The 26,632-nt window shown below is 40.2% G+C and overlaps 1 protein-coding gene across 1 annotated transcript in view; it reads right to left on the bottom strand.

Moving 5' to 3' along the window:
• Positions 1-1,827: 1,827 nt before the first annotated feature.
• The window catches only part of SEC61B (SEC61 translocon subunit beta), an 88,949-nt gene continuing 64,144 nt past the window's right edge, over positions 1,828-26,632 (bottom strand). The window contains exon 4 of the mRNA XM_058830343.1: positions 1,828-2,660. Coding sequence (XP_058686326.1) covers positions 2,573-2,660 — 88 coding nt within the window. The 3' untranslated portion in view covers positions 1,828-2,572. The remainder of the gene's footprint in view (positions 2,661-26,632) is intronic.

Raw genomic sequence — 26,632 nt, forward strand, 5'->3', positions numbered from 1 at the left:
GAGCTGCCTGCTGAGTGTGTGTAGTTATTCCAGTGAAAAAAGACAGGAAGCATTGTGACTGGTGAGTTTACAAGCTCCAGCGTGTGATGTGTATCAGGAGTTGTGGTGATGGCCCATTTCCTCCCATGCAGAGGTGTACCATAAGGCACCAGAAAAAAACCTCTTTGCTTTGAGTTCTTTAAATGTGAGTTAACATAATGAGTCAATCATCTATATCCTTTGATAAAGAATTGGTATGTGGGAAAAGCTCCATGTTTCCAATGGGAGTAGGATGGGTAACCAGCTGAGTCTGCTGTAGCCAGTGGCTCTGTGATTCCCAGAGCAAAATTACTAAGAATCTTGCTTGGTGTGAAAAATTTTAGTCTTCAAAAATGTACTTTTTTTTTAGTCAGAAAGGCAGAGGAGATAAAGCCCTCACTTAACAAATACACAAAACAGTGTCAACATGGAATGTATGACCTGATTTCATGGGTGACCTGTGACATCTGCAAATGCAAACAATCTGAGCCAGACCTTAGAGTCTCTTTAAATCCAGCTCAGAGCTAATCAACAGAACCCAGGTCATTATCTGTCTAGTCCTGAGGCAAACATCTATGCTTGGCTAGAGGAAACATCCACTAAATCCCAGTTTCTATGTGGTTCCATCTCCACTATTTCTGGTTTTAAAATATTAAAATTACCTTGTCCCAGTAAGAGTCCTGTGAATTAGGGCAGTGTCCATTGTGGCAAACTGTGGAGGGCAGATCCATAAGGGAATCAGAGGAGAAGGAGAGTTTTCACAGTAATTCTCCAGGAAAGAGTAGCCACCAGAGGGAGAGAACACTCAACCCCATGATAGGACACTTTCATGCTTAGCAAAAAATTGCAACAAAACACAAAGGGTTAAAATGAGAATTTACAGAAATATACATTAGATGAGCTTCACAGATGCAGAATTAATTCTTGGTTTTGTTACAAAATAAAATAGAAGGAGTATCTTATGAAGCTTTAAGAAAAGCACAAACAACCCTCAGTGTGTTTTTCATCTTGGTAGGTGATCAATTTAAATGTTGAAGGAGACCAAACAGAAAATTCTTTTAAAGAGTTAAATTGAACATATTCAAGTGGAACTTGTTCTCTTTGTATATTCATGTGTTTTGTATTCTGGCATAATTATTTTAAAACATGACTAAAATACAATGAGTTTGATTAAGATGGTTTTAATAAGGAGCACAGAAAATGTGTCTGTATGTAATAATAACAATGAGCCTCATATTTTACAGTTTAATTTGCTGGGTCAACATCTAATGCTTTTCCCATTAGCATTGGTGTGATTTGATGTGGAAAATAAACCCGTTTCCCAACAAACTTTAGGAGATAACAAATATTTAATGACACCCTATGTAGAAACAATAAATAAATTTGAGTTGCTCTTGGACTCCTGTGGAAAGAGGTTGTGAAAATTTTATAAGTTGGGAATTAATAAATTATAACCTGGTTGTTAAAATGTGAATCACTAAAGACTGTTGACACCCTTTTCCTTTCTCTAATTAGAATTTAAAAATAAATAAATGAACAAATAAACTTGTCATGTTTAGTGGCTAACTTACTTTTCTGCACAAGTTACAAAAGTAATGAAAGTTGATCATATACAGGTCTCATATTTTCATTTAAAACTTAGAATTTCTGGGAAAGACAGAAGCAGGATAAAGGACCAACAGGATAAAACATAACCCATTTGTAAAAACATGTAACATAAAAAACAATCACCCCCAAAAATCCTGGAGCCTCTAGATACCTTTTTATGCTCTACATATTAAACAGTCATGCGAATTTTTAATGCAATCTTCATTAAGTAAAGCACAGTTATCTCAAAACACATCTGTATGTGCCTTTATTTATGAACACATTCACATTCAGAATGAGCAGAAATAAACAGCATAATGATGATACAGGGACATTGGTCAAAACAAGAGATGTACTGAACAATCTGTGGAGCTCAGACATTTGTTTGGGAAAAGATGGGAGTTATGTAAATGCCTGCCTGGCTCTAGCAGCCTCCTGGGTCTTCATAACCATCTGTCTCTGCTGAGCTCTACCTGGACCTATGTAGAAGGACCAGTTGATCCTTCCAGGGCTGTAAGGAATCAAGGATGAACAGAGAGAAAAGGAGGGAAAGCAAACCTTTTACCCTCAGAGCAGAATGAAGGCAGGCTTCAAACGTAACTGAGTTGGCCCTTGCAAAATCAAAGTGTGTAATCTTGTCTGCTTGACCATGCTTTCACAGTCTAGGACAAGATAAAAGAAATGTGATAGTGAATGACATTAAAGGATGATTGGGCAGGCCTTTCATCTTCCACTTAATGTTATTTCTGATATTTTTCATGATCTGGCTAATCCTTGCGGCCATTTGATCATCTCTTGTTCCTCCTTTCCTCACTATTTATGACTCATGATGTCATCATGACATCATGGAAACCTGCTTTACAGCTGAGCAGAACTAGACCTTCCTTGCAGCATCCTGTGTCACTGTCTTTGCATGTCAGATTACTTGAAATGGTGGGTGCAAGTCTTCTGGCCCTGTGAGGCCAACTCAGACTTTCAGAGTGGATCCTGTTCTGATCTTCCCTTGTCCTGTCCCTGTGTGGTAATCCTTAGATGAAGGGGAACATCTGGAGCCACTGGAAAAAAAGGGACAACTGAATGCAAATAAGACATCCAAAACATCCCAAAACATCAAATTTTTGAACCCATGTTTGCATCATGTCCATCCTTTCTGCAGACATGCAGTCTATTTCAGATATATATATTTTTTATGAAACTAAAAGAGGAGAAAATATTTTCCCATGGAATTGTTCTGTTTCTGTTACTCTTATTATGGTTCTAGTGGTTGCTGTGATTTAAATGATGAGCTGTATGTGATTATTGTTCAGTTCTGGACAAGAAAAACACTCTGTTGTATGCAACAGGAGTGTGAAAAAAAATTGAGAACCTGTCATGGCTGAACCAGCTACCTAAGTAGTGGTTGTTTCTTTTAGTCATATGTTCAGTATATTTTTGTAACATGCTGGAGCATTTCCTGCTTTTGCATGCATGAGTTCTAGCTTAATTCAGTCAGCTGAATTAATGTTATTTTCTTTAGAAAACAGATTAAAGACTTCAAAGATTTCTTGGTTGCTTCAAAATGTTTTCATAGGGTAAGGTAAATGAAAATAGATACTTTATTGTTCTAATGAGACTGTAAATAATTTAGGTACTTTGCATTCATATAGACTTCTATTACCAGAAAATTCAGAAAAAAAAAAAGTTTAAAACCTTAAAAATTACAATATTAATTAATTTCACATTTGGGAAAAAAAAATGAGGCTCATTCTTGATTACCCTGCATTGATTCACTTGCCTTTTTTGTTAAAAATGACGACATATTAACTTTAACATTGGTCTATAACCCTCTCTTTATTGTATCTCCCTGGCAAAAAATCTATCTCCCACCTGGCTATTATTCGTAAGGGAATTAGGCCTACTTGAGTTTCCCAAGAGATACCTGTTGGAAGTATGGTAGAAGGCCATGTTCCTCTGGCTGAGCTCTCACCATTTTTTCTGCCACTAAAAGTTTGTGCACAATGATCTTTCCAGCAGCTCGCCACTTGTTAAGGAATGGGCACCATCAGTCTGGAAAGCCAGTTTCATCACTGGTTTATCATCTCTGGTGATAATTTTGCCCCCATACTGTCTCACAAGGCAGGCTGAAGACTGAAGGAGCCACTAGTCTCCAGCTCACTGCTCCCAGAGTTTAACCATGCTCGAGCCCCCTCACTGCGCTTACGATCCCAGCACCCACTTTTATAGATACACATCTCTTGAGGTCAGAAGCAAGATTAAAGCTTGTAATGGATCTTGGAAGCTTAATTTCTCAGTAACAGCCCAAGGGAAGGCGGAGTTGAAAGACCTCTGGAATGGTCCTGCACCCCTAGCTAATAGGATGACAAGCAGAGTTGATGGTGTGGGGAAAATTTAATTTCTTTAATTTCTATGCTGTTGTCCATAATGGGTAAGCAGAAGTCCTTCACAAGTGTTAGCAAGTTTTTTCCCAAAACTCAATGATTGGTAAAAATAAGATAAAAAAAGATCTGGCATTTCCTAGGCTGATTTAGGAAGTAACACTGCTGACCAGAAAAGACTTTTAAAAATATGATTTAAGCCTTACTAGTGTATTTCAATTCAAGGATTAATTTGCTTCTCACTAGAGGCTTGGTATCACCCTGTTTGCAAAGAGTAATTAAAAAAATTCATTAGTGGGGATGGTAAATTCTTCTGCCATTTCAGTCAATGTTGTAAGGCAATGTAGCCTGGAGCTTTGCACAGCTTGGCACTTGCTATAAAAGGGGGTATTTCTAATAAGATTTACATTTATTAAGACTACTGTGGCTGCTCCAATCTTCATCTTCTTGAAGCTAAAGGGAGAATTCTTACTGACTTGACACAGAATCTGACCCAAACAGTGGAACAACTTGAAATAAAAAGCGACCTTATAGCATCCCTCATTTTACTGGGATAAGACATAACTTTAAACCAGCATTTTTCACTTGGATATACAATGCACATACTCATTCACTTGTGGAAACACTTGTTGGTATGGTTATTTTAAAATAAATTACCTTAAAATAAGTTACATCTGTACAAAGCACATATGATACAAGACACAAGCAAAGGCACTTGGTTTAGGACAAGTGCCTAGGCAAATTACTCTCCTCTTTCAGCAGCTGGCCAAAGCTCTGTAACTTTGGATCACTAACATAAAAGTTTTTCCCTGTTAGACATAACTGTGTAGATAGAGTCAAACTGAGTTTTGTTTGTGATGTTTGTTATTTTTTTTACCTGTGATGTGCACTTGTTGCATTCCTTTCCCCGATCAAATACAATTATCAAAGAAAGATGTGATGATATGAGGAATTCTCTAAGCCATGGCCTCCTACCTCAGTAAGAAGAACAAATTTTAAGGCTGAATCACTCCAAACACCACCCGAGTTGAACCAGGATCTCTCACCTAATTAGATAAGTGTAGCAGACATTGTGAAAAGTGTCAGCTGCTGAGATGTTCCGCTGCCTTAGCTTGGTGTGGTCGCCATGTATGTTGTTATCTTCATTGATGTCTCCTTTCATGGAGCTATGGGTTCCAGTATACCATCTGACAACAAACCCAACTTCATGATACTTATTTAGACTGATGAGAACTTACTTCATGATGTTCTTTTGAAGAATTTGCCTTTTTCAGCCAATAGAGTCTACATGAAAGCCTCCCAAATGTCTTTAAACTCAAAGACTTTGCATGCTGAATTTACTCATGTGTTTAGAGAAGACAGAATGTAAAGACTTCAGTGGACTCTATAGCAAGTCAGAATATCTCTTCTGCTGATGTAAGTTGATTGTGGCTGCCTGAAATGTCTTTTTTCTTATGGTATTGGCTTGGAAGAAGTAGAAGAATTTGGTGTGTCATTTTCACTCCCTTTCTCCCCTTGAGAAAGATCATCAGGTACTTTCAGGAAACCTTTTTGTTATTACAACAGGTAAGAAATAAGGCCCAAGAAAAATTATCAAATTCATCTGTACCACTTATTCATTTGTTCATTTCTTGGCATCCAGCATCCAATTTTTCCTAAATAATTTTGGGAGTTGTTTTTGGGAGTTTGCCAGAGATGCATACAATACTGGACATACAGCATCTCACAGAGTCTTCATCATGCAGTAAAGCAGAAGAGCAATCAAAAGCATCGTTGGAGCTAAACACTGGATTTCATAGAGGCAAATATGTATAAATAATTGTTTTAAGTATCCCAAGTCTTTCTGCATGAAGGCCTATTTTTCACTCTGAGTAAAATAGCCAGACTGGTATCTGCTCATGAGCCAAGTCACACACTTTTATTCCTATTGTGAACAAGAAAGAGCTTACAAACAAAGATTTAATTCTTTAGCTGAATAAATAGTTTCTTGGCAGCAATTATAAGGGGCTCAAAATGCCTATTATGCTTTGATTATAATTATAATTCTCACTGAGTCATCAACTCCCATAGCAAGGACTGGTATTTCTTAATAATGAAGAACTGAATTTTTAGCCTTGAAGAGTTGTCTGTCCAGGACTGCAGAAATGTATTAAGCATACAGCTAATGTGAATAAGTGTTTTTCTGCTCTGCCATTATGACTGTATCATTTGGGAAAAGGAAGTATGTCTATAAATGAGTAAGCTGCTTATAGCAAATACATTATTTCAGTGTTAACTTTGTTTCCAAATTATCTATGGATGACATCTCAGGATGCTTTTGGAAAAATTACCAGTGTTTTAAGGTATTCCCTTAGCTCTTTTTCATCCATCTCTGTATCTGTTGTGCTCTTTCTGACTCGAGTTGCCCAGCTACGCAACTTAATGCAAGTAAGATTAGTCTGGCAGATCTGCTCCATTCCTGTGGGCACAGCAGCTTTCAGTAACCCCAGCAGCTGGGCAAACGCTTGAGGAAATGGTCAAGATTGATACCTGGCTGTCACCATGGCAAATATTAATGGATGTCTTTAGAAGGCAATGTTTTAAGTTTAGCAAGCTGGCATTTTTCAGCACATTTCTGTCAGATAACTCCATAGCTGCTGCATCTGAGACACTGCAGTGTTGCCACAACCTTGCTGACAGCTTTTAGGAAGCACTTGAGTTCTGAAACAGCTTGAACAGTATCCAGGAAAGTTGGGAACCCCAGGAAATGCATTAGTTCTTTGTCTCTCTTTTAAAATAACATTGGATTGACATTAAAAACAACATTCTTTCTGGAGTCACAGTGTTAGACTGTGACCTCAAGCCATGACCATCATTGGCTATGAAGCAGAGAAGGATCAGCACGAGTAGACCTGGAAGCTGTCTTATTAAAGGAATCTGATCAGCTGAGCCAATATGTCTTTGGAGATTCAGAGCAGAACATAGAAGAATGCTTTGTGCCAAATCAGTCATTAACTCTCACCTACTTCATCTCACCAGACCTCTTTTAGGAAACAACAGGGATAGCAGTGCTACTACTCTCACATTTTTGTACTCAGACACTGCACAAAGGTATGGAAGTCCCTGCCCAAATGCTTTCTGGAGCCAACAAGGGGCTTCCACAAATCCCAGGAGAAGGAAGGACTCTTTGCATCTCCTCTCTCTTCAGTCCCCCTCTCATACATGTATATATATGCACTATCAGGTCTTTATTTAATGGGAATTGAATTTACAACACATTAAAACAGTGTGTGGTTTGTACAGAAAGTGATAATACGGATTTAATTAGTTCGATCTTGCTTTCTGTGCTAAAGCTGAGTATATTTAAATTATTTTTGTGACATTTCTTCTCTATTTGTTTTGTATGTATCATAAATAATAATACAATAAGTTTTCAGATGTCTTTTCTGGTGGCTATTAGGCTATGAAGCAAAATGGGAGTGCTCACTGGAAGACTAACAATAACTTTATTGTTACAGTACATTTAATTCCAAACAAATCTGAAATCTAGATGACTTTACAAATATTAATTTTTTCACCCATCCTGGAAATGCTGACACTTTTTGCATATGTCTGTTATGAAAACAAATTCAGAAAAGTACAAGACAACTAACTGGGACAGATACACATTTAACCTTACCTAGACTGCCAAAACTTGAATGAGTAGTCCAGGCTAGTTGTGCCAGCTCCTCTTAGCGGAAAGCTTATATAACTCACCATCCACCTCTGTGATCAACTGCACTAATCCAAAGGAAAGGGCAAGAACACATGGCCAGGATCAAAGAACAGTGGGAATACTCTTTTTCAGGGCTTTGGATTAGTTTAAGCCAGCTCAGAAAACCTCACCTGCTTGTTATAGCTAGAGAAGTCCCTTGTTTCATTTCCAGGTGTGCTTTACTTTTTAGCCCCTTACAAGTCCCTTGTATTCAACTCTGCAAATTAAGACAAGAAAATATCAGGCAGATCACCTGAGAGGCTTGCTATTTACAAAAATAACATTTAATTTCCAATTTCTTTGCAGATAAGAAGAACAGAGATGTACTATCAGTATACTGTTGCTCAGCATAATGGAGTGGCTGTTGACCAGCTAAGAAGATGCCGATGTACCAAACAGAATCAAACTGACAGCAGGCAAACTGAGAAAAAGTGAAAGAAAAGAGGTGATTATCTGAGAAGACATGATATTAGCAGAGCTGAAATCAAAGGAAATCCTTTGAACCAAAGAGCTTTCTGCTCTCAAAATCTACCAACATCTCACTGGTTCCGTGTTGAGACAGCACAGAATTTCAGTGACCTGTGTTGCACCTAAAGGCTAAGCAATTCTGAAATACCCTGAGTGGGCTCAGTAAGACAGCAGCATGTTTCTTTGCCTGGAATAAAACAGTCCAGGGCTACGACAGGGTTACAGGGAAGGAAGAGTTATTTTTGGGGACACCACTAAGATTCAATTTGTCATTCTCAGGGAAGATGATGTACTATAGTAATAGACTGATTACTGAAACTTGAAGAAATTGATTAAAAAATCCCTAAAATATTGGCACAAAATTTGACACAAAACAAAAGTCTTGAAACTTACAGGAAACACTATTAAAAGTTACCAGAGGAGAGATGACAGAAAACGCAAATTAAAAAAAACCACAAAGGTAATTTACACATATATATTGTGGGTGACACCTGTTTTTGGAAAATAAGTATACATTCTGGAAAAATCCTCTAGGAATGAGCTCAATGGAAGGTCAATGAAAATGGAACTCAGGAAGAATGAAGAACATAACTAATAGATAAATATATATGTAATTTATTTAGTTATATCCAATAAACGGTGTATTTAATTGTTTACCTAAAAGCACCATGCAGACAAACTATGGGGAAAAAACATTTATTTTTTTTACCTTAATAAAATTTTTTGGCAGCCTGTATTAGACTGCAATATTTCACTCAGTTACTTGCGAAGACAAACCTCTGTTTGATATTAAGCTAAATCTAAATTACTAAAAAATATTTTTTTCAGCTTTATTAAATCTGAAAGTTTTATGATAAAATCTCAGACTTGGTAAGTCAGAGCAATAAGTATTTTCATAGTACCTCACCAGAAATTCACTGTCTCCTACTTAATCAAACCAGGCTGACCAAGCTGGTGTTCAGTTCACAGGACGCTCCATCAGATGTTGAAATTGGTGTTTTTTCCACCTGCACACCAGATGGAGCACAGTGACAGCGACCTTAGACAAAGGCTGGTTTCTCACAGCTCTGCCACAGTCCACTGTGTGAGTTCAGGGCATGATCAGGCATCCAGGATGAGGAGTGTCCGGAGGTATCAAGGGAACCCGTCGGTTTTCAGGGTGCTTTAGTGAGGAACACTGCCCACAGGCTATCTCTTCTTCTGGAAGCCCTGGTTTGTGGGAAAGGACTGGAGGAAATTGACTTTGTAGCTGCTATCAAGGGCTGTCTTTTGGCAATCCACTGCCATCACTCAAGTCCTTTTGTACTTTTAAAGACTGTCTTGTATTTGTGGCAAGGGAGCACCCTCTAGTCACTAGCCCAGCCCGTGGCTTGTTCTACAGCATGGGACAAACAAGATAGGAAACCATGGACTTGGATCAATTATCTACTTCTCATAGGCAAGGCAACCTTCCCAAGGTGCAAACTGTTGTGTTCTGTGACTAAATATAGCTCAGAACATGGGAATTTCATGCTGTATATGCATTTGATTAACTTTGATACTCAATATTCAGTTTAGTGTGCTGTCTAGTGTAGATATTTATATTTTTATAAATATATAAATATCATTAATATAATAATAATTAATAATTATTATCAGTCATTAATACTTATTAATTATATATAATAATATATAAAAATATATTTATCTGTATTGAAGAAAAATACATGGAAATATATTTATTCTCATATTAAAAAAATTCATTATTGGCCTAAAGTCAGGACTTTCATAATTTGAAGTTTCTGTTTATTTCTTTGGGCACTGAAAGTTGTTATGATGAGGGTTTTTCTAACCTGCCATTACTGTTATTGACAGTTGTCCTTTTATCTTTGTGTCTTGTCACCTCCTTGCTCAGACAATTCTTTCTCATTTGCTTCACAAGTCTCTACTCTTGGAGACACTTTTTTCCCTGGTACTCAGCTTTGCAGCTATGTCCATGGGGATGTTCATCTGATTAACTTAACAGAAAAAGTCTAGCATTCTGTGAAACTTAGATGCCTTTGGGTTTCACCACAGACTAAGATCCAAGTTTTTCTAAGATTCATTAACCTTTATACAGGGACTTGGTCCTGTCATAAAAACCCAAACCACTGCTTACTTTCATTATCAAGGACCTCAGGAACCCAATGGCTTCGTGACATTTTCACAGACAACAGTTTTTTTCTAAATTCAAGTAATCTACAAGCCTTGTAGGAAACTCTGGGGATGTGCATACATACAAATTATATACAGAAAAACTTTCTGGCTACATATAATACTCTAAGGTTTGTTTTGTTTTAGCCTTAGGTCTTGAATTATCTGTAGTATTGTATGAGTTTTAACTTACTTTTAGCAATTTTGCTTAAAGCTGTCTCTCCTACAGCACAAATGTTTTCACATGGTTTCATTTTATCTTCCGTGTGCACACATTTTGCCATTTTTGGTGTATCTTTCACAATCAGCTATTGGAATAAGTACTGTATCATTTATGTCTGACTCATTAACCATGCAGACATTTCTGTTTCATTTGGTTTTGCTCTTAGTAAAAAAAAAATGTTTTATCAAAATGGTAAAGCTGAGCAAATAATTTACATCAAACACTTTATCTTCCTTCTCCTTCTGGGAAATCTATGACCAGATTGCACCTATTTCTCAATTATCAATTACTTATACCTTTCCAACACCGACTAATCCATTTATTACTATATGGATTAATTACAGATATCCTAAACAAAAACTAATTTCCTTCACTCTGTAATTAGTCGGCCAGGTCAGGTTGCTTTGCCTCAGATCCCTGGGCCATGTCATGTGCAAGAATTCTTTACTTAGAAAACTGAAAATACTAGTGCCAGTAAAGTGGACAGTCTGCAAATGTTTACAGAAAAACACAAACTGTTTCTTTCCAGGTAACTGTACTGCGTTTTGGATAACAATTTTCATTCACATTTATATGTCAGGTTCTGCAGATGTTTGTGTGCAGTATTGAAGTGAGGCCTTGATTTGTACATTGGTGTATGAGGCTCTTTTTAGTATCTGAAAAAGGTCTGAGTGACACAAAACTCAATATATAGCATCTCCCAAATGTGGGTCTCAGATGTCACCCTCCCTCAAAAAAATGCAGTGAAATCAAGGTTTAACTATGGGTGCTTGTTCAGGTAACACCAGGTTGAAACCAGGGCACATCTTTCTGTCATGTTTAGCCACAGCCATTCACCAAGCCCCATGCAGCTGCTCCCTCACTCCCTCATCAGCAGGATCGGGGAGACAATTAGAAGGGAAAAAGCTAGGAAACCTGTGAGTTGAGATAAAGTCAGTTTAACAGGGAAAGCAAAAGCTGCACACAAAAGCAAAGCAAAGCAAGGAATTAATTCACCATTTCCCATGGGCAGGCAGCTGTTCAGCCATCCCCAGGAGAGCACGGTCTCACCACATGTAACAGTGACTTAGAAAGACAAATGACATCACTCCAAATATCCTCACCTTCTTCCTTCTTTTCCCACTTTATATACTGAGCATGAGGCCATATGGCCTGAAATGTCCCTTTGGTCAGTTGAGATAACCTGTCCCAGCTGTGTCTCATCCCAGCCTCCCGTTCACCTCCAGCCCCTTGCCAGTGTGACAGTATGACAAGCAGAAAAGCCTTGGCCCTGCTCAGCAAGGACAAAAACATCTCTGTATTATTAACCCTGTGTTCATCACAAATCCAAAACATAGCCCCATACCAGGCGCTGTGAAGAAAATTACCTCAGCCCAAACCAGGACACTGCCTTTGGGAAAGATCAACACCTGCCACTGCTGCCCCCAGACAAGATCACCACTGGCATTAATTCATCTTGAAGGGCAGCAATGCCTCCTCACTGCTTCCTCTGAAGGCAGCACTTCAGGAAAATTGCTCCAATCTGTGAGCAAGTCAGAAGCAAGCATGGATGTTCATAACCTCAGCCAGGTCTGCCTTGTGCCAATTGCAGAGAGTTTGGGGTGCTTCTCCAAAAGCACCACCCTGAATATCCCTTTGGTGAGGGAGTCTGCTGATTACAGATGAAGTGCTGGGCTTCTCTCAGCTTCCCATTTGCACGAAGACCAAAGGAGTTTTGTCTTCTAAACAAATAAATTTTAAAAAAATCTGAGTAAATCCTGTAAAGTGCAGTTTAGTTAGCTGTTTAAAAGGATATGAGAATCTGAACACAGTATGCAGAGAAATATGCAACAAGTACATGATTTTAAAGGTGTCTAACGACACTAAGGTTTTCAGAATTGAACTTCTTCACCCAGACCCATCCTTTGAGCCTGGTGTCCTCTTGACACACTCTCTAGGGAGCAGATCCCTCTATTAGTACTTAGGGTGCTATTAGACCTGTAGTTGACGCAGAAAAATTTGAAAACTGACAAGGCACTCTTCAACCTCTCAGCATGGATTTGCACTGTTCAGTTAATAAGCCAGTAACATTTCAAAGGGTAAGGAGAAAAGAGGGTTAAAGGCAGAACTATAAGCCCTGTCAAGCACAAGTGCAGGAACCAGCATCATTTCCAGCTTTAAAACAAGGGATTGTTTCATCACTTGGATTAGCCTTTTAAAAAACATATTCCTAATGGTCATAACATAAAAGAGACATCTCTGGTGGAGCTGTGCTTTCTATCAGCACCCATGTTGTCTGTGGTAATGAATCTGAACAGATATTTCTACTGAACTGCTGCCTGGGCTTGGCTTGCTGAAGTTGGCCAAACTGCAAGAGAAATTAATGCATTTGGGTCCATGACCTGCATCTAGAACCGGAATGTACTTCAGGTCACATCCCAACCTACAGCAGATGGGGGGAAATTATAATATCTACCTGATAATTTATTCTAGGAAAATGCTAAGAGTGGCAACAATCAGTGAGATATTTGTCTTCCTTATTCAGCAGTTACATGTTCTCTGTTCTCTGCAGAACATGGTAATATTGTGGGGTGATTTCCTTGCTGTCAGCTTATAAAAATACGACACTAATTTGTTGTAGTTGGAGTGGCTTTGCTGGGAATCCTTCCAAAACAGTCAAATACCTACATGGACCGACTTGGCTGCCTGGCTTACTACATGCACTCTAAATATGGCAGGGTGAGGCGTATTAGAACATACCAGCCTAGTCACCATCTCCCTGCTCTTGTACTCTGCATAGTAAAATCAATGCACATTGTGCTCTCAGGCTCGGGCTATTTTTAGGTGTTTTTTTTCCACTCAGTCTGCAGCTGTTTTCAGTCACAAGGTTCTTTAACTAAAACAAATACACAGTCCTTGGCAAAGGAGTGGTTGTAAAGAGGACAGAAGTGTGCACATGAATCTTGTGCCTGCCTCACAGAGTTTTATGTAGGGAGGGCCAGAGGGGAGCAAAGAGGACCACTGTGTCCTGGGAAGCCAGGGTGAATGCTCACCATCATGAATTAGTTCAACTTTCAGTCCTCTTCCAGAATGACTAACGGAGGGCAGGCTCCTAAGGGCTGAAGAATGTGGGAGGAGGAGAGCTGGAATGCTACCAGACTGTGCATTATCTGCAACACCTCCCTGAGAGATACACACAGACACCTTCCTTGATGAGCCTTTTGCCCTTAGTATGCACAAGCTCCTTTGGCAGACTATGTAATCCCATCAGCCCTACTGCATTGCTGTCATTTCCTCCTCCTCTCTCCACCTCAGGGAATGGAGAGAATTGAAGGAATGGGAAGTTATCACATGGATGCCTCAGGACCAACTGGTTTCTGAACAGGAGATGTGGCTTTTGGAACATTTCCTAATCTCTGCAAAATAGAGATCCCCTCCAATTATAGAAAGGAAAAGACTTGATTCTTTCTTCCCCACTGCTCCCTGTCTTCCCCAAGGCAGCAGCATTGGAAGTCCCCAAGGCCAGAGCTGCAGCTTCAGTGTGGGAATGGCATGGTTAGCCTTCCTGCTAAATAAGAGTGGAAGAGAGCAGATTGATCCAACCATGTCTTTTTTGGTAATTGAGATTGTTGTCATATTAGGGTATGTTTGAAGTCAAAAGGACTTATCAGTAGTCAGCCAACTGCTCTTAATGCTGTTTGTCAGGCTCAGGTGATGGAGAGAAATGAAATGGAGCGATTGTATTGTCTGAAGCTTCTCCCATCCGTCAGACTGGACACCTCACAGTCTACTGTGTTAACAGGTAAGGTACTGAGAAGACACAGGTCCTGAGATACTTGTTAACCTTTAGTGCTGCATACAGGCCATGAACACTGAGAAGCTGTGTTTCCTCTCAAAAAATTCCTCATGTTATAAATTATGGTTATGCCGGTGAACATGAGAAGATGAGCAGACAACATATTTTCTCCATCACTCCATTTAATTCATCTGAGACACATCACTGAAGTAAGGGAGATATTTTAGTGGATAGTGTGTGTGCTAAGCTTGACAAGCAAATGTTGGAGGGATTTGGAGCTCAAATTATAAAATCCCAGTTGACCTTAACCCAGCACAGGGCACGATTCTGACACGGAATAAGGATCAGAGTGCCTTTCAGCTTTATTCTGTGATAAAAGAATACAACAGGCCCTTCACAGTGAGGCTGGCGCAAGTAAAAGAAGTATAAGCTTAGCTTTCTCTGTTTTCACCAAGCAGAGTACTTGCCACTACATAAAAAGCTAGCCAGCTATGGTGGTAATTAGAAAAAGCTGCATTGTGAGAGCCATTTATGCTCATCTTTTGACTCACATTATTGAAAAATCAGCTTTTTTGTTATAAACTTTCTCACACTGCTCTCACACTGTCCATTAGGAGAAGCACTGTCATCCTTCACATGCACTGTCTAAACCACAGGTGTGAAGTGCCTCTTTGTGTTATACTATCAAGTTCTTCAGTAGGTTTTGTATGAAAATCAGACACTTCTTCATGAAATCAGAAGTGCCCAGATTATATTTCACATGCGTGAGTTTCCTTGTTTTTATTAAAATTGAGTTTGCTCATTTGCCATTTTCAAGCTAGTTTGAAATGAGGATCACCTTGTATCCTAGGAAACACAGTGAGAATTTTATATGTGATCACATTTTTATCCATGTTATGAAAAAGCAGATGGTAATTAGGTACATTATTCATAGGAAAGCTTGTTGAGCGCAGTGTCTGTATGGTTCCAGCTTCGATTAGAACTTGTTTGGAAGAACTACTTCATACCTTTCAATTGCCCCTCATTAAGTGCAATCATTACTTGTCTGTGGTCCCAGTGTGCTTTAATTTGTGCAAACCAGCATCCACAATATTATATAGAAAAAAAACCCATCAAATTTCTGGGGTCCCTTTCATTCTACTTGACATCAATGTGATCTTTCTGTCCATCTGAATTCATTATTATTTATTGCAGCTGCAAATGTGCCCTGTGAGAGGCCACTTGGCAGCAGGAGAGGTGCAGAGCTGTCATGTTTCAGGGACAGCACCTGAACCATTGGAAGAGACCAATTCACCTACTTAGGTAGAGGAAAGGATGCTGAGAGCACACTAGGCCACTTTGTGTGAGGAGGGTGGGTGTCAGGACTCCTGCATCTCCAAGCCTTCCACCATGGACAGAGTGACAGAGCAGAAAAGGCACAGCTTTTTGTTGTTGCTGCAACAACAACGAAGTGTCTCCACTAGGACTTGTTAGCTCAACAATGACAGGGAAGTAGGACCCACCACACATAACAGCTCTTGTTTCTCACTGAAAAAATTCTTGTCAGCCTAGCTCGACCTTGCACTCGGGCTTTCTCCAGAGAATTCTCTGTAAAAGAAACCCAAGAAGTCCTCACAGATGGCACTCAGACTTGGAGATCTCCATATGGAAAATATTTTTGGAAAGACAAATAACTGTAACTGGGTCAGACAAGGCAATTTTTTTCATACTGCCCCTGAAAATAAAGAGGGATAAAGCTATTGTTTGTCTGCTTATGCTACACAGAGGCTTCTGTAACCTTCCACAGCATGCTACAGAGGGCACATAAAGATGTTCAAGTGTATATTAACTCTTGTATCATGCAAGAGGTTATTTGATCTTATCAGATGCCTGTGTTATTTATTTTGTGGTTGGGACATTCGCAGCTTCTGCTACGTCATCTGTATTTGCTTGTAAAGAAAAGTATTTGAGTATTTCCCTTAATGACAAACTAATGCTCTCATGTCTTCTCTCTCCTCTGCAGTAGACAATGCACTTAGACAGTGCCAACTGTGTCCTGCAGAAATAGATTGCTTTGAAGTAGAGCTCAATAAATAGATGTGAGGGTCCAAATAAACCTGGCAAAGTATACACTTGACTAAACAATGCAACAGCATATTTGAGACTTTTTTTTTCTGCATTTGAAATGTTTGCCAAGTCCCTGACTTATACAGTAGACATGGTGGTCCTCAAAGACTCAACATAGCCATCTTCAGTCCTTGGACTCCCAGAAGAAAGGCAACACAAAACTGCCATAAAATAAAAATAATTCAAATTCAAAATCTCTGATTTGCTAATGATGAAATTGAGGAAAAATTTCTGCTTTCTCTTCTTCACTTAGAATTACTTCCGAGTTGAGTAGTCTACCATTTAAAGTCCCACTGTGATTTCCAGTATAGATCTTTTATCATTCACTTTCAGGCTTCTGCCATCAGAAAAGTTGCTCTTCCCTCCAGTAACCCAGCTCAGGAGTGACCTTAAGGCTTGAGACAATAATTTTTTTGCTTCACCCTCTGGTGGCTCTGGTATTTAGATATCTTTATTGCAGCAACCTATCAGACTGCCAAAGGCACATCTTTCCAAGCATGTTTCTGACAGTGTTGGCAATCCCATTTCACATGAGACCCCAGATGAACCACAGGAAAGCTGAGTTCATTGTGTCCTTCCTCATATGATTTCCACCTACACATTAGCTCTGAGTTCCCAGCGCGACAGAAGTATAAATGGCCTTCCTTCCTTCCTTCCTTCCTTCCTTCCTTCCTTCCTTCCTTCCTTCCTTCCTTCCTTCCTTCCTTCCTTCCTTCCTTCCTTCCTTCCTTCCTTCCTTCCTTCCTTCCTTCCTTCCTTCCTTCCTTCCTTCCTTCCTTCCTTCCTTCCTTCCTTCCTTCCTTCCTTCCTTCCTTCCTTCCTTCCTTCCTTCCTTCCTTCCTTCCTTCCTTCCTGCCTTCCTGCCTTCCTGCCTTCCTGCCTTCCTGCCTTCCTTCCTGCCTTCCTGCCTTCCTGCCTTCCTGCCTTCCTGCCTTCCTGCCTGCCTTCCTGCCTGCCTTCCTTCCTGCCTTCCTGCCTTCCTGCCTTCCTGCCTGCCTTCCTGCCTGCCTTCCTGCCTGCCTTCCTGCCTTCCTGCCTTCCTGCCTGCCTGCCTTCCTGCCTGCCTTCCTGCCTGCCTGCCTGCCTGCCTGCCTCCCTCCCTCCCTCCCTCCCTCCCTCCTTCCAGTGCCACTCTCTTGATCCCTCCATCCTCTCCAGGTGGTGGTACTAGCCTGTATTGCATACTGACAATTCACACCACAGTTTGCTCTGAAGAAACAGCAACAAAAAAAAAGAAACAGAAAAGGAAAAAAATAAAAGAAACAACAAAAAAATCCCAGTCTACAACCCATTTTAGTCATAGTGATGCTGCCTAAATAATTAGACAGGGACCCAAAACAGGCATGGTGAATGCATAGCCTGCTGTCTGCTTCTCCTGGTATCAGTATTTGTATCTAAATCCCTAACCTCAGGTGTCTGTCTCAACACAGAACCTCCTGGTAGCTTACTAATGGCCTTTTCCTAGAAAAAGGCCAGACCACGGCAGGGGGGTTGGATCTAGATTATCCTTAAGGTCCCTTCCACCCCTAAATGTTCTATGATTCTATGATCCTAAAAATACCCATTCTCCATCGTAATCATCCCATTTTCCGCCTACCTGCTTATCGAATCCTCTAGACCTAATTGCTTTTTCAGAACACGTGGGTGACCCTGCTACAAGCTTATCAGCTGAATTGAAAATACAAAGTGAAGCAAAACAGATGGAATTTCATAACCAATTACATACTACAAAGGGAACCATAGTGCATAGATTTATCATTTTCAAATGGAAGTCAGTAGTCTTGTTAAGACTCCTTGAAGCTCTGAGAGATCCCCCCTGTTTTTTTTCTGCAGGAAGATCCTGAATGTTCTAAGCATACTGAGATCCTGCTGCAGAACTAAGACCTTGCTCCAGAGACCTCTGACCAGTGCCTCGCCTTCCACTGATGTAACTGCTTGATTTGTCTTGTCTGCAGTGAGTCTCTTTTGTATTACTGAGCCATCACAGTCTGATTTTCTGTGAGTGCCTGGTAGTGCCCTCTTATTTCACAGGTCAGTGAAAAAATGGAGTATCTATCTGTGATAATTCTTAAACAGGTAGGAGATGTTAGGTTCATGATCAGTAAGTGTTATGGACTTGTAAAGGATAAATCCATGCTAAATAAGAGTGAGGAAACTCTATGGCAGAAGGGCATAATTAATGAGGAGATGAACTCCCTTGGTCCAGGCTTTCACTCCTGTCACACCTGAGCTTGTGGAAATCAAAGTTTATAGTACTCTTAAGTGAGCAGACCTCACCCAAGTGAATTACAACAGAATAAGATAACACATACAAAGTGATAAGTAGGCTTAAAATATCAAAAGCCTGGGAATTTTTTAGTAAAGCACTCGAGTCTCTAAAAATCTTACCTGCTAAATTAATTCAAATAGGCTTGTGCAGATTTGTCATGCAGTTATAGATGCAGTGATGATGCAGGGAATCACCCTGTAAGAAGCTGCACAGACCCATCTGACACCCTTGTGAGTTGAAGAAGGGTCAAAGAAAAAGCTTGATCCTGCCAAGGGAACTCCCAGTGTGGAGCACACTGCCCAAGGAGACCCTCAGATGCCACCAGCACAGGCTACTCAGACAAGACTGGGAGATCTTCAGCACCACAGATAGTGAATGACCGAGAAAAAACCAGATTATCCTACCATAGGATTGAAGTATGTTGCACTGACAGGTGTCTCACTGAGGACATAAAAAAAACCCTGACTACTGTAGCTGAATGGAAAAGTTGAAAAGTGACCTAGGATGGTCTTTTGAGAGGGACGTGTTTTTCCCTGCTGAGAAGCTGGTCTTTGGCTCTGTTCGCATGCTCCACCTGAAGCCAGTGTGCAGCACAGGGGGAAACAAAGAGGAGAGGCAATGAAAAACAAAGAGGTGAGGTTAGGGAGGGATGGATTGACACTGCTCTCTTCTGAGCTGCACACCTCCATGGGCAAATGGGAGGGAGAGAGAAAGCACCACACTGCTTGTTGTGAAAGGTTACAGGGGTAAAAAGAAACACAGAGTTAATGTAAGAAAGATGTTTCTAGTTAGTACTGGTACAGCAGTCAATTGAATGTGTGTCAATTCCCTTTCTTCCTCTGTGCACTCAATATATATATTTAGATGTGAGCAGAGACGTTAATCTCAGATCCCAAATGCCGCTTTGATAACTGCCAAGATTTGGGAGGGGCTGCTGTAGCAACAATAATGCAACGTTATGTTTTCTGTCCTGATGGACGATTGTATGTGAAGTGCTCCTGTCTCCAATATGTACAATATTTCAAACCTTCCTGCCAAAAATAAAAATGGAAAAAATCAAGAAAGCCTCGAGGCAACAATAACTTATTTGACATCAAGTTACATGGGTTTTACATGTTTATTTCCTCAAATATTCAATTAAAAGCTTACTTACTGCGGCAGATGTCATATCACATGGTGCATATGCTCCCTCTCCAATACAGAGCAGCTTTTTAGAAATTACTGCCAAAATGTTGTAAGAACTTTTATAATGGTTTCAGGATGAAGCATAAAATGTAATAAGCCACACATTTATGTGTGTATTTTATTGATCATTTAGTACCAGCTTTCTGTTTGGGAGTGGGGGGTTTTTGAAAGGTTTTTCTGGGGGAGGAAGGAATTGTTTCCATGAAGAGGAGGAGAAAACTGTTGGATATTTGAAAAATGGGCATAGGTGCTTTGTTGTGAAAAGACAAGTGTAGTGACCTGAGTGAGACAGGTTTTTTTAGGTCTGCTCTTGCTCCTGAGGGTGAAACACAAAAGGATGTGTGGCTACTAAGAATTACTTGGGTAACTCAGTAATTCCAATTCCACTGTAAGGATTTTGCTTCTCTGACAAAGATCTCTGAAAACTATTGCTGGCCATTTAGTTAGCTATTATGTGGGTAAAACCAGGCTGTTTTCCAAAATCCTTGTCTGATTTCCATTCATAAATTAGTGCATGTGTTAACCAAACTTAGATGAAATATTAAATAGGTGTAATGCATCTGCATGCATCTATCCTAACCTAGCATAGCCACCTGTTATACTTTACAATGTAAGCCAGTAGTTGGTGACTTTCAAGAAAAAAGATGTTTTCTGGTTGACAGAGTCATCCATACTGGAAATACTGCATACTTTGCCTCAGAATTTAAAATCAAGCCCTTGCTCATGGATGCTGCACTACCTACACAAGGGCCTAATCAGCTACAACGATCCTTCTTTTGACTGGTACAAGTAAAACAGCCCAGAGAAAATGCTAAACATCATGAGAGCAGAGCTGTGAAAATGAAGACTGAAGGTAACAACACTCGTATTTGTTTGTGCCTGCTGAAGCCTTGTATAATCCCAAGGAACAGGGTCCCTGGGAAGTTATCAGTGTCTTGTTCAGCAAAGGAGTGTCAGACCTAGGAAAGAGGGTGAGCTTTTACAACATGGCCGTAACACGTGCCAGCTGACATGTTACACACAAGACTGGCTGAGGCAGTAGTATGGATCTGTCTTTGCTAGTGTTAGTGCCTGCTCCAGTCTCTGTAAACAACACATGTCAGCGGTGGATCAATATACTTGAAATGACAGCGACTTATGGATTCTGAGGAGCTTTCAGGACAAAAAAAATAACCCAAATTTCCAAAGTGTCTTCGCTGCAGGGCAGATCCTGACTGACACCTGACACCTTTAACCCTAACTTCCTAATGCTTTCAGCCCAGGATGGGTAGTGTTTAAGATTTTGCTTCGCTTCAGCATGGGCTTCTGATCCTCTTCCTCTGCCATAAGAATGTAGGCAAAAAGCCCATGGCTGTGAGGCTCCCAGATAATCTCTTTCTCCTCTTCTGGAAGTGATTCTGAGCTGAAGTTCCATATTTGACGCCTCTCTGCAAAACTTCTACAGTGTGCAGGGATGCCGTGCACAAAAAATAAGACTGAGCAAACTCACTTGTTTAAGATGAACAACACAAACTCTGTGTTAGTGGTTACCCAAAATCTAAGTCCAACAGAGGGGAGGCTGCTGCAGCTCCCTGTCTCCAGGTCCAGCCAGTAGTAAGGCTGAGTATGCATTCCCAAGGTGCACACACAGACACATACACACAATCATAGAATTATGGAATCATTGAAGTTGGAAAAGACCTCTTATGTCATCCAGTCCAACCATTAACTCAGCAGTGCCAAATCCACCATTAAACCATGTTCTCCAGTGCCCTGTGCATATGCATATGCACAGAAATATGCAATATAGATCCCTCCTTAGATACTGAAGTTTATCCAGTAGCTGGCACTTAGATACCTGGTCACCTCAGCAGCTGGCACCTACAGATACGGCCTGAGGGCCACAGTCCTCCTTCACCTCCTGGTACTCAACCCCTCTCTGACAGATACCCATACACACACACTCACTACATATTCCCCTGGGACACTCAGACTCCCAACAGCTGGCCCCTGGATCCCCCTGCTTCCCTGGAACCACATGCACAGACACACACACATAAGCGAACAGGTCTCTCTGGGAGCAGGTCCAGACCTATGGTCCCTCCAGTGCCTGACCCTCAGCCAGCTCTTAGCTCCTCTTGTGTTTCCAGAATCCATCCCACACCATCCAGTCTCTCACACCTGACCACCACGGTTGGACAAGTGCACTGACCACCAACCTCTCTACACATGGCCAGACCCTTGAAGCACAGAAGGCAGAGGAACATCATGGCAGGCACACACTATTTGGTGCCGTTTGGTTAAAACTGGACTAACCACTTAATCTGATCAAGTGCCAGATTTTCCATTAAGCATTCTTTGGAGAGGATGGTCCTCGGATTCCACGACTCAGTATGCATGTTTCACTGCATGTGTAGGCAGGTGTTACAATGAAAATGACTTTGTAAAGTAAGGATATATTTTGTAAAACACACAAGGTAGATTCACGCACCTTTTAGAGTAATTGGCCACATTAGGATCTGGAAAAGGTAACTAAAAACTTTAAAAAGATGTCCTGTCATGTAATTTCAAATGAAATTTGAACTGATGTTTTTATCTTCTAAGATACTGTAGTTTACAATTTTTTTGATTCATTTAGATTAGATGGCAAAATTCCAATAAGGTGTACAATTAGATGAATAAGGGCAATTGCAAGTGGAGGAGTGATGTTCACTTTGTAGAACCCAGCCTCTAAGAACATGTTACTTATCCCTGGTTTCACGTAGCGATGAAATAAACCAAATGAAGCATTTAAAGTTGAATGCTACTTTGAGCATAAGGAAACAGACAGGAACTAAAGCACAAATACCACATTTCGCACATATACCAATCCCAGTATTACTGATCGTTTTTTAATGCATTCCAAGCTTGCGACTACTATTCCATGGAGACAATTGGTCCTTTGTCATTTTGATAGAGAAACATACAAAAGAGACATGGGAAGCCTTTTCCATCCGCCCACATTTCCCCATTAATTGTTCGACTGCTCCCTTCAGCAAGTTTTGAAAGACATTTTCTGGTTCAGCTTCACACAGATCCAGTATTTCTCATTCCATTATTGATTTTTACACCACCACCTAAGGTGCTTCAGGGTTTGGAAGTTCTTCCATGACACTGTGCTATTTATTTGGGGCTTTTTACTCAGCCCACTTCTACCACTACCGAAGCTATACAGGGTGTATTGCTCTAACCCATGGACATTAAGCCGTAGTCCAGGACTGGCTGGTGGTCAATACTTGTTCCTTACTGACCAGAGTGTCTAATTAAGAAGCTGGTGAGATCAATGCCAGCAACCTTACAAGAAACTCTTGAGTGCTGACAGCAGTCGCATTAGCACGTTAAGTGTGGGAATTGCTCTTCTGGGCTATCCATCTCCCTGGAATGCTGGGCTGGGATTCAAAATGTGCATTTCTGCCAAACCTTGTGAGGGATAAGAAGGTTATACAGAATATGAGTCGGAAAAATAAAGCATTTGAAAGAGTTCTGCTCCACAGATGCAGTTCTCCAGAGTTACTGTGAAATCCAACTTTCAGAGCAGAGCTGGGAAGGAAAGAAAGTTCTGGAATTTAATTTCTTGCACAAGACTGAAAAGCCCTTTGGAAGACTTAATCTGACAGCAAAGCTTCCACAAAAATAAATGGTGATTTAGAATCTCTATTGACAGCAAAAAGCATAGACCAAATATCAACAAGGGTGTCCTCCAAAAAGCATGCTTGGTTTACTAAGGAACCAAGAGTAGTGTCTATAACAATAGCTATTTCCTCCTGGGTCTATTGGAAAAGAACCCTGCCTCCATCTCCCTTTCTTTTTATGAAGGAATGGCTACTCCAGGCTCTGTCCAAAGACACAGACTTAAAATCTCTAGCCTTAGAGGAATACTGTGGTCATATCTACTATGCAGCTGAGCCCATTCCAGCCTCACATGAGAAAATTCCTGCTCACTTGCAACTATAGAGTGAACTTAATGAATCTGGAAAACAAATAAATAAACAAAGTAATAGAGCTAAACTGTTAGTTTGTCAGGCAAGAGGAGCCTGGGTGCCAGGTTATCTGTTATCACAAGTATTTGTGGAATCACAAAGATGGTTTCCATCTTCCATCCATACCCACATGGAAAGATGGGCCAGCAGCTGCTCAAAAGCACTCTGCAGTTGCTGAGAACTGGTCCTTTGAGACACTGGACCTTGAACTGAAGAAGCAAATAGCATGCAGGATATTTTTCTTCATACAATACTCTACCCAGTATCCAATGAGAAATTTGGATCCACATTAAGATATCTAAACTTAGGTTTTTATATCTCTCCAAGATACCACTACAGTTACTGGACACTTAAGAGCTATAAAAACACATCTAAAAATCAATTGCTACACGTGGTCAGCTGAGTAGCTGCAAAGCTAAATTAAATTTTAAAACCTAAATCTGCAAGCTGAGTCTCCCCCCACTGTGTCTCTCTGTGGCAAACAGTTGGAATCGTGCAGCAAGAAATTATTGTAACAATAATCAGACTGGCTCTACCTCAAACAAAGAACTTGGTCGTGGAAAGGCAAGGCTGAACATGTGTTCGTGCACTAACGAAACAGGTGATTCCTGCCAAAAAAGGATTAAGTGAACAAACAATTCTTCCCTTGATTTGACAGGTCAGTTTTAAGATCTTGTTACAAATACACTTTGTGATCTGGTTTATGGCATCACACTCATGACTAGAAAAGTGTTGCTACCAGCCATTCAGAATAGGAAATTGAATTACATTAGAGCTTTTAGGGATTTGTTTATAAACAAATGTCAAATCAGTGTCAAGGGGCATAATTTTCTGCACGTCTCTCTTCTGGAGTATGTAGTAATTCTCCCCTTTGAATTTACCTGTGACCATCACAGATCAACTTCAGCTTTTCTGTTGAGTACTGGGACCTTCAGATATGTCCATATTGCAAACAGGATTGATAAGAAGGTTGATTTTTCCAGAAACTATACACAGATTTTTTGAGGGGAAAAACACAATATAGTCTTGTGCACTGAAGGCAGAAATGTGGATGCTGATCAAAAAATATCACTGGTGGGAAATAATGGAAGTCAGGAATAACAGTTTAAGTAATTTAAAAACTAAATTCTATTAGAAGTGCCTAAATATATTGCAACAATATATTGAAAAGGAATTATAACTATAATATATTCTTGTAAATTCTTAAAACTCCACAGAGCTGACTTGTTTTACATGTGAAGCAATGACCTGTTCCTGCTGGTTTCAACTGATTTTACTAATAAGAGTTTTCTGAGGCAAATGTATCTGATACCAAAGCCAGGTCTTTATGGACTGGGATAATTAAATGAATAATTCAGGGTTTTAACTCAGATTGATCATATTATGATGGAGAAATTTAGGCATAATAGATGATACTGACTTAATTCTTGTAAACCAAACTAGATGATCTAAGACAATGACACCTCTGGACCAGTGATATTGGCCTGTCATGGTACACAACCAAAGGGAAAACTTCTTTTTTCCTAAAGAAGCATCTTATGGAAAGCTTTTCTGGCTTATATGATTAATAATTGAAGAGGATGTGTTCTGACCTGTCAAAGAATATTAAAAGAGCTATCTGGGAAAACCTTGCAAAGTAGCTCAAATGTGTGCAGCAACAGAAATTAAAACTACTTGTCCCACTCAGATCCTGAAGTCAAATATTAATTTATTGGAGTCGATAGTGAAAAACAGGTACTTCCAGGGGTTGACTCCTCTCAGCCATCAGGCAGTGAGCTGTAGAAATGTCTCCTGTTTCTCTGCAATAGTTAAAGAGGAAGCTGAGATTGCTTGCATAGACTAAAGTTCAGTTTTAGGTGGTCACAGCTGAACGAGTTCTTCCCTTACACTGCTGATTTGTAAAACAAACATTCTCTTTGGGGAAAAACATTTCCAGGCACATACTGTAGGTAGATGGACCTACATATGAGACTGCACCATCCTATTCACTGATGCTGGTTAAATGAGCTTTGTCACAAGGTAGGTAAAAGACTGCTCATTTTGGTGTCTGAGACACAGGCTGGGAGTGGAATTGGCCCCCACCAGAGCCCTTGCACACAGCACACAGCTGTCACACGTATGAGCTCCTACCACACAGCACAGGTCTCAGGAGATGGGGAACATGCTCAAAACAGAACTGGGCATAAGCACAGCTAATAAGACAGCAATGTACCAGGCACATCATTTCTTCTTGTGTTTTGGGCCACATAGATTTGGAAGAATAACTACTGGTCTTCATGACAAATGCCTGCAATATTTATGACCATATGAGTCAGAATTAACATTGCTCTGAGTCAAATTTTTCTCTTGGAAACATTCTATTATCTAAAAGTTAGAACCGACATTATTGACACTCTGCTCTCTGCATAAAACTGTTCTTGCAAATGTATATGCTAGAGATTTACATCTGGGAGGAAAGAAAAGCCCTGGGAAAACAGCATGGGATCTTGGCTACATTGAAATCAATGGCAAAACTTCCACTGACTTCAGTCATTGCCGAGGAATTCGTGCAGCTGCTCGAGCAACTGTGAGCATCTATGGTGTGATTTCTGAACTTGAGCAAAAGGGACTTCCAAGGGTTAATTGGTACGTGCCTTCACTAAATCCAGTGACTTTCCTTTTGTTCTCCTTTAAAAATACTTTCCTTTTAGAGACGCACACCGCAAATTAAATTTGTTCTGCTG

This window comes from Poecile atricapillus, chromosome 2, assembly GCF_030490865.1.
Source record: "Poecile atricapillus isolate bPoeAtr1 chromosome 2, bPoeAtr1.hap1, whole genome shotgun sequence".
In the NCBI taxonomy this organism is placed as follows: Eukaryota; Metazoa; Chordata; class Aves; order Passeriformes; family Paridae; genus Poecile; species Poecile atricapillus.